This window comes from Chelmon rostratus, chromosome 4 (genome assembly GCF_017976325.1).
Source record: "Chelmon rostratus isolate fCheRos1 chromosome 4, fCheRos1.pri, whole genome shotgun sequence".
Lineage (NCBI taxonomy): Eukaryota > Metazoa > Chordata > Actinopteri > Chaetodontiformes > Chaetodontidae > Chelmon > Chelmon rostratus.
Window position 1 is genome coordinate 19,977,829 of NC_055661.1, and position 7,222 is coordinate 19,985,050.

The window sequence follows — 7,222 nt, forward strand, 5'->3', positions numbered from 1 at the left end:
TTGTTTTGACGAGACGTCACATCCGGAATTGGATGCGATGGTTTATGAACAGCTGAAGGTAGGCTGTTTGAGTTCAATTATTTTTAGTTTTGATACACCATTTCCAAACATGTTTAAACTATCTTGAATTTGTGCCTCACGTGTTACATTTAATTGTAATATATGAGAGGCACAAACCGGGGATAGAAGAACTAATAAGACTGGACTTCACATTGGTTCTTAATTTGATTATTAAATGATTTTAATTTGTTTTCCTTGTAAATAAACTTGCCGTCAGACTCTGACAACTCATATTTGTTTTTCCAGTAGTAAGATACATTCAGATTTAGATATTTCTTGCAGCTGTATTAATAATATGTATTTTTATCTAAAGAAACTAAAACACCTTCTTGCACATTGCTGTTTCTCATTGAAAAGCCCATGTTGACTGTCCATTTATAATTTCATTGCTTTTTGTTCAATTTATTAACAGTGTTACATCTCAAACAATATCAGTTATTTTAAACATTTACAATATCTCATAATACAGCTGCAAAGAAATTAGACAGTATATTGTACATAAAAACAAGACACAAATGGCACAAATATATCCAAACCAGGGGTGGAGGGGTATCCCAAGTGCATGTCCTGTGTATTCCGTGCTGTGTGGTAATCCTTCACTGTTTGGGGCAGTAGAGCTCGTGGGTTCTTGCAGTACCAAGCTGTTCTTCCTCTGTGGACTGCTGGACATGGATTGAATGGCGGCAGACCAATGATGACAGCTCCAGCAGCTCTGTAAATGCACTAGGAAAATGGAAAACACCAATCACTGAGTAAAAGTGCAGCCTGATCAGGGTCAGGATGTAATTTTAGGTGCTACTGAATACTAGCCAAGGTTCAATTTAGAGCTGCAATGAAAAAAAAAATCAGATTCCATCTTCCTAAATGTGATTATTTTCTGATTCTATAATCTGGGAAACAATCGGCAGATTAATCGACAATGTTAGTTGCAGACCTAGTTAAACTATTGAAAAATAGAGTAACTCCTGTTTTAGCCACATAAATACAAAATTAGTGTGTCTTTAAAGACTTTGTCATGAACAGCAGTCATACAGTGGAATCCTCTGGGAACGAAGAAAAGAGGAATACATCAAAAAGCTGACACAGACCATGTATTCACAGCATCACCAGGTTCTCTATATTCATGCTTACCCTGATAGCTGCTTACTGATGTCCTTTGATGTCGCTTTTATGTCCCTTAGGCACTCTAAAGAAGTGCTGTTGTCCTTGTGATCCCCATCCGTGCACTCCTCCAACAACTTCTCACTCTCCTTCAGGCAAACCTCAGCTTTATCTACAACGAGTGTATACAGGTGGATGATTCTCATAAGAATGATATCATAAGTTCCAACAAAACACACATAGCATCAATTATGTCGTTTGGTGTTTAGAAGAAGTCACACTGGTTATATTCTGTAGAATGTATATCAATATCTACATATCAGCTTGTGCAACAAATCTCAGAATCCTGAAAATGTTTAAAATTGAATTTTTAAGTTATCTTATCTTGCTACTTGAACATAGTGACAACAACCTAAAAATTCCCTTCGGTCCCCATCAATGTAGAAATTCTTCACAGGCAGCTCATGTCGAGTGGTGTCAACAGCTGTGGCAAAACACTTGTAGTCCTTTGTGAACTGCTTGGCAGCTTCCGCCACAGGAGTCAGCGCAGCAGTCTGATGGAAAATGATAATATTAGTACGATGAGAAACATGTACTCGACCTGTCTTACACACAAACACACAGTGCATACGTTTTGGTTTTTTTAACATCTCAAAATCCTATTCCCAAAAAAAAAAAAAAAAAGTTTAGCTGACCTTGTTATTAATTATCACAGATGTGACCCAACAAGCCTCATACGGAGTATGAGTATGCAAGTGTAGCAAAGTGTCTTAAGTGTTTTTGTGTTATGATACTGAGTCATAAAGACAGATATTTAAAATAAATATTAAATAAGAAACATTATGTTTTCCAGGTGTAAGGCACTTCTTCAACACTGGGTTCAATGCTTGTTGCTGCTTGCCAAAGAGGTCACATTCACATGATCTGTCATTATAATCATGAGCAACTAAACTGGGGGAGTTTAATTGCACATGTCAACCACACATCAAAAAAGGTCATTATAGGAGGGAGTTTCCTGACCTGCAAATCCAGCATCTCATTCACTAGCCTGTCCTTCTGCATGAGTAGGTACTGACGCTTCTTCTCCTGGACCTCATTATGCAACGCCTCTTCTTCCTCCATCTCCTGCAAGATCCTTGCCTCAGCCTCAGCCTTGAGCTTTGCAGTATTGCTCTCCATCTGAAGTTTAACATCAAAGAGATGGAGCCAGATCATTCACAGCATGGGGCTTTGACAAGATGTTTTTCCACACAGACCACAGTCAACAAGTCACTAAAAACTCCACTATACACCAGTGATTGTACAACAGATTGGGCAGCCCAGGTCATAAAAATTAACAATGTGATTAATACCAGATGGATTGTGGGTGGGTGCACAGCAGCGTATCTTCATTGTTTAAGGTTATGTAAATCTCTTGGCAGGATATAATATTAATGAATGTTCTGTGTTCTTCTCATAAACTGTATAAAACATAGTCTCCATGACTTCATCCACAGGTTTCTGAAGAGCCATTATGAAGCTCAGTAACAGTGGCTCCTGCTGTATCCTTATTATTACGCACTTAACTTAAAACTTTAATATAATTGAAATGAGTGTGTTATATAAAAATTCACCCCCCGTACAGATGTCATGAATGGAGAAATTAGCTATTGAGACCAAAGCCATTTTTGTACCAGGCAGTAAACATGTTTATTTCTGCTATAAAGTTGAGCATTGCAATATGGGGGTCTATGGGGATTGATTTTGGAGCCAGCCTTAAGTGGCCATTTGAGGAGCTGTTTTTTTTGGCACTAATGTGTTGGCTTCATTTTGCAGCCACAGATATTGCCGTTTGGTTCTATTACACATCCAGGTCACACATTCAGTTGACTGAAATTGTCTGGAGTAAAGCAATGGTCCTCCTGATAAATCCTGAGCTCCAAAGTTTAATTCTGTTACCTCTAGAGAGTTTCCTCTGTCCTGCCAAGTTCATAACTACATTTTTTTAGTTCTGCTTCTTAAAAAGTCACATGATATTTGCTGTGTGCATATAAACATTCAAAATTACTATAAGCAGCTTCTCTAATCATTAAAGTAAATTGTTAAAGAAAATATTGTACATCAATACAGCACACAAAAAAGAAATGACATGGAAAGCCCATACTGCTTGACACAATTTAAAAGGCAATATAGCCTACATGGACAGGGAGAGGTGGAGTGAAATGTTCATGCAGGTGCAGGTCTCTAAATTGCAGAATAACTTGTTTGGGTGAGTGAATGATTTACGTGTACATTCAGATTTGGAAACATCAGAGTCAATCTGTGCATCACTACTGTACACTCATTTAACAAAGCAGACACATCAAAAGCAGTTTTTAATATTTCAGACACACTAAAAGATTGACTCACCTTAGCAGTGAGGTAGGCCAGTAGGAAAGTCTGCATCTCAATGAGCCTTTTCTCAATCTCTGGATTTCTGTCAGGTTCAACTGCGTTTTCAGTCACTGCTTTATCTTAGAGAGATAGATTAAAAAACAACTGTTAAAGGACTACCCCATATGTAAATAACTTCCAGCATTTTAGGGGATTAAATCAGTTTACCTTTAATGACTGAAATATCAAAATCTGGTCGAAAGAAGTGTCCATCTGAGAAAGTGGACTGCAGAAAACTTTTCCCTAGCAGTGACGGCTCAGGTTCACGTGACATCATTGCTGTGCGGAAGATAACATGAAAACGGTTAATTAATTGTTCTAATTTGGAATAAAAATAAGTTATCAAAAGGATCTTTGCACTGCCGGATTTCACAGCAAGATATCAATAACTAACTCAGTTAGAATCATCATCATCATAAATTCACACTGTCAAAATGAGAAATGTATCCGTCACAACTGTGTGAATACACATTCACAATTATCATGACTATACAAAGTACTTACATGCCGGCTGAGCCTGTGGGGCCATTGAGCGTCTTGGTGGAGTGCCCACCTTTGGTTTGACACCACTGGGTTTAGGTGAGGAAGGCGTTGGTGGCACAGCGATAGACTCGCTGGTCAGTGAGTTACTCTGTTAATAGTTAGTTAGAGGGGTCCAATGAGATACAATTGTGCAACATCATAAGTGTGACAACAACATACAGAAAGAAATGAAGACACCTGAACTGCAAAGAAGATTTCACAGAATATTGGCAGCTTAAATAAACACACACCTAATGTAGTAGTTTGACTACCGTGAGTGAAAAATATGTAACTTGAAAACAGAAAAAATTACAAAAAATAGCTTTACCTTTGAAAGAGATGACTTCTCAGCAGCCTGCATATACCGAGACTTGACAATAGTGCCAGATGCTAATGATTGATGAAACGATATTAACAAAGAAAGAAAGAAAAAAGAATAAAGAAACTAATGAAGCTCAACATATCTGTGTATATCTCATATCAGAAACAAGCCAAGAGGAGTAGAGAATTGCAAAAACATTTGTGATTAAATATTACAACGCAGTGGGGATGACAGCACAAAGCACTGTCATATTGCCATATGACAGCACAAAGCACTGTCATATTGCCATATGTTTTCATGCCTAATAAGCGATAGCACTACGAAAAGTCTGTTTATTACTTGACGTTACCCGACTCCGTTACTCCATGGTTTGTGCCAATACTTACATTTAACGCTTTTCTTCCCAGCTCCACTGCCACTGGTTTTATTAGCATTGCTCCCACTTTTCGAGCTGAAAACAAGTTTTTTTAAAAAAGAAAAAAGTAGCTATGAAATTCAACCCTTTTTATTTAGAAACGAGCTAAACCCAAAGCTAAGCTATAATGTTAGCTTAGCTACCGTTCATTTACTGTTACAATGCACAAAAACTGTGACAAAGAATAAAAGGCGATGGACGAATTACACGCCACTCGATGAAAAGTAAGAAAAAAACGTGTTAAGGATTACCTTTTAACGTCGGTGGAGATACTTTTAAAACTACTCGGCACAGCTGTTACTCTTCTCGACGCCATAATGTTTTGAAGCAAACCGCCTGAACGCCTTTTTTTGTAAACCGACAGAAACAAGAGGTGATACTTTAGTTCCGCTCTTCTTTGTATGTTTGTGGTGGATTGCAAAGCAACGTTGGAAGTGTATGCTGACATCTACTGTAGTGGAGTGTGTACAGTCATACACGTGGTACTAAATAATCTGTTTAGACATAAATAGTAATCTTGTTCATAGCTGCCCAGTTTTTTTCCAGTCCATTATGGAACCTGACAGTTAATAATTATAATGCATCCTGCTTCATTTAAAAAATGTTTATATGCAGCCCATACTGCATAATTTGATAACTTATAGTCTAAGTTCTATTGTTTTTTTTGTTTGTTTGTTTTTAAATATATATAATTTCCTATTTCTCTACTACAACAGGAGAGAGAAACAGACATGATCAGTATTTGATCCCACTCACTAATTCACTGTTTGTTTTTCTCTGAATACTACATGATTCCTGATTCCTGGATCTGGACATTTAGTGTTATTCTTTTGTCAGTGTTTATCTTATATTTTTTGTCAGTTGTGCATGACTTTTGATAAGTAAGTGATCAAGATTAACTTGTCACTTGGACATAACAACATAAACACCTATAGCTAACACAATCTTCAGTCTTCGTGATGAAGCTTTTTTCAGAGAGGGTCTGATTGATGTATTTTTTTGACTCTGAAGGGACACTGGCCAAAAATACATGTTAGAGACAGAATGCAACATCTGCTTTGCATCAACTTAAAAGGATGTCAAGCTACATTTGTTCCAGTAACCACTAGATGGGTGTAAGGGTCTGTATTCACTGTCAGCATAAACACTCTCTGGTGACAGCCCTTTCACGTTGAATGTACTTCCACTTCGTACAGGCCAAATTAAAGATTGTGTCTCCCTGTTAAGTGTTGACTGAAAATAAAATCAATAAACATTTACGTATCAGTTTGCGTTGTTTAACATTCATTCCCTGGTCAGGGCGATGGGATGGGTGGAGCTAATCCCAGCCAACAGTGCATGGTCGAAAGGCTGTGTAAACACTGAGCAGGTAACCAGACCATCACAGAGGTCGAAGAGATGCATTAAGCCAATCTAGATAATCCAGTCCACCTAAGTTGCATACTGGAACACATTAAACTGGAGCAAATTAATCCATATTGGAGAATATGTAAAATTAAATCTTTTTAATTTGCTCTTGTAAACCACATGACAACCACTCACGTGCATCTACCTGCATGTATGCGTCTTCATCCAATGTGTGGGTATCTGCTTAGCACGTTCTCTCTTCTGTGTGTGCACGAGTCTTAAAGAGCATAATGAACGCTGATCCCACCTGTCTGAGCCGGGCTCGGACAACAGGAGGGACAATGGGAAGAGAGAGGGCGTGGGACTGAGTGGTAAACACTGGCCAGCAACTGAGTCACTTCAGCAGGCATGGATGCATACTCACCGGGGGTAGAGAGACAAACCATGCAGGAAGTTTTTCAGTTCCACATTTGCATGGGAATCTTTTACGCCGCATCCCAAAGTATCCCATAATAGTATTTCAAATATAATCTTTTAAGCAGTAGTTGAATTGGATCTTTATAAAGTGTGTCTGCTGGATAACATCCAGGTATTGGAACTAGTTTTATTCTGACCTTTCTACTTTAATGAATTTTCATGATAAAGGTTGAACATTTGGCACTAAAACAAATCTCTCACAAATACATACCTGTATTTGTGTGTGTGTGTGTGTGTGCCAGGCATGTGATGTGTGTGCGTCCTACTTTATCGCTCTGTGTAAAGGCCGGGTAATATCATTGCTCTCCCCTCTCTCTCTCTCAGTCTAATAAAGCCTTGAGGCCAGCTGCTGTGTGTGCGCACGCCGGCTGCCATCTCTCACCACCATGCAATGCCGGGGCCAATAGCTGCTTTGAGGCTGACAACAAGTGCCGTCGATTATGTGATATGAGCAGCATGGACTCTTCTGCTTTCGATCAGCAATACTTGTGATTAAATAATAGGAATGTTTACTCGCAAGATGTATTTGGTTTTATTTTTCTCTGGAGTAAAGGAAGAGATCCACT

At 38.5% G+C, this 7,222-nt stretch overlaps 1 protein-coding gene across 1 annotated transcript; it reads right to left on the minus strand.

Moving 5' to 3' along the window:
- Positions 1–225: 225 nt before the first annotated feature.
- Positions 226–5,166, minus strand: haus8 (HAUS augmin like complex subunit 8). The gene is made up of 10 exons (XM_041936048.1): positions 5,084–5,166; positions 4,804–4,868; positions 4,424–4,485; positions 4,078–4,204; positions 3,742–3,852; positions 3,550–3,653; positions 2,182–2,340; positions 1,574–1,715; positions 1,192–1,333; positions 226–783 (listed from the first exon to the last, which is right to left on the minus strand). Exons 1-10 carry the CDS (start codon positions 5,146–5,148, stop codon positions 657–659), a joined length of 1,104 nt encoding a protein of 367 aa, XP_041791982.1. The 5' UTR covers positions 5,149–5,166; the 3' UTR covers positions 226–656.
- Between the last annotated feature and the right edge of the window lie 2,056 nt (positions 5,167–7,222).

What these genes read in the sequence shown, in the direction of transcription:
- haus8 (XM_041936048.1), bottom strand. Translation starts at nt 5,148, where the DNA reads ATGGCGTCGAGAAGAGTAACAGCTGTGCCGAGTAGTTTTAAAAGTATC. An exon ending in AGAAGTCATCTCTTTCAAAG is followed by an intron (nt 4,205 to 4,423) that starts GTAAAGCTATTT and finishes AACTATTAACAG; the next exon opens with AGTAACTCACTGACCAGCGA. An exon ending in GGACCGAAGGGAATTTTTAG is followed by an intron (nt 1,334 to 1,573) that starts GTTGTTGTCACT and finishes CACTCGTTGTAG; the next exon opens with ATAAAGCTGAGGTTTGCCTG.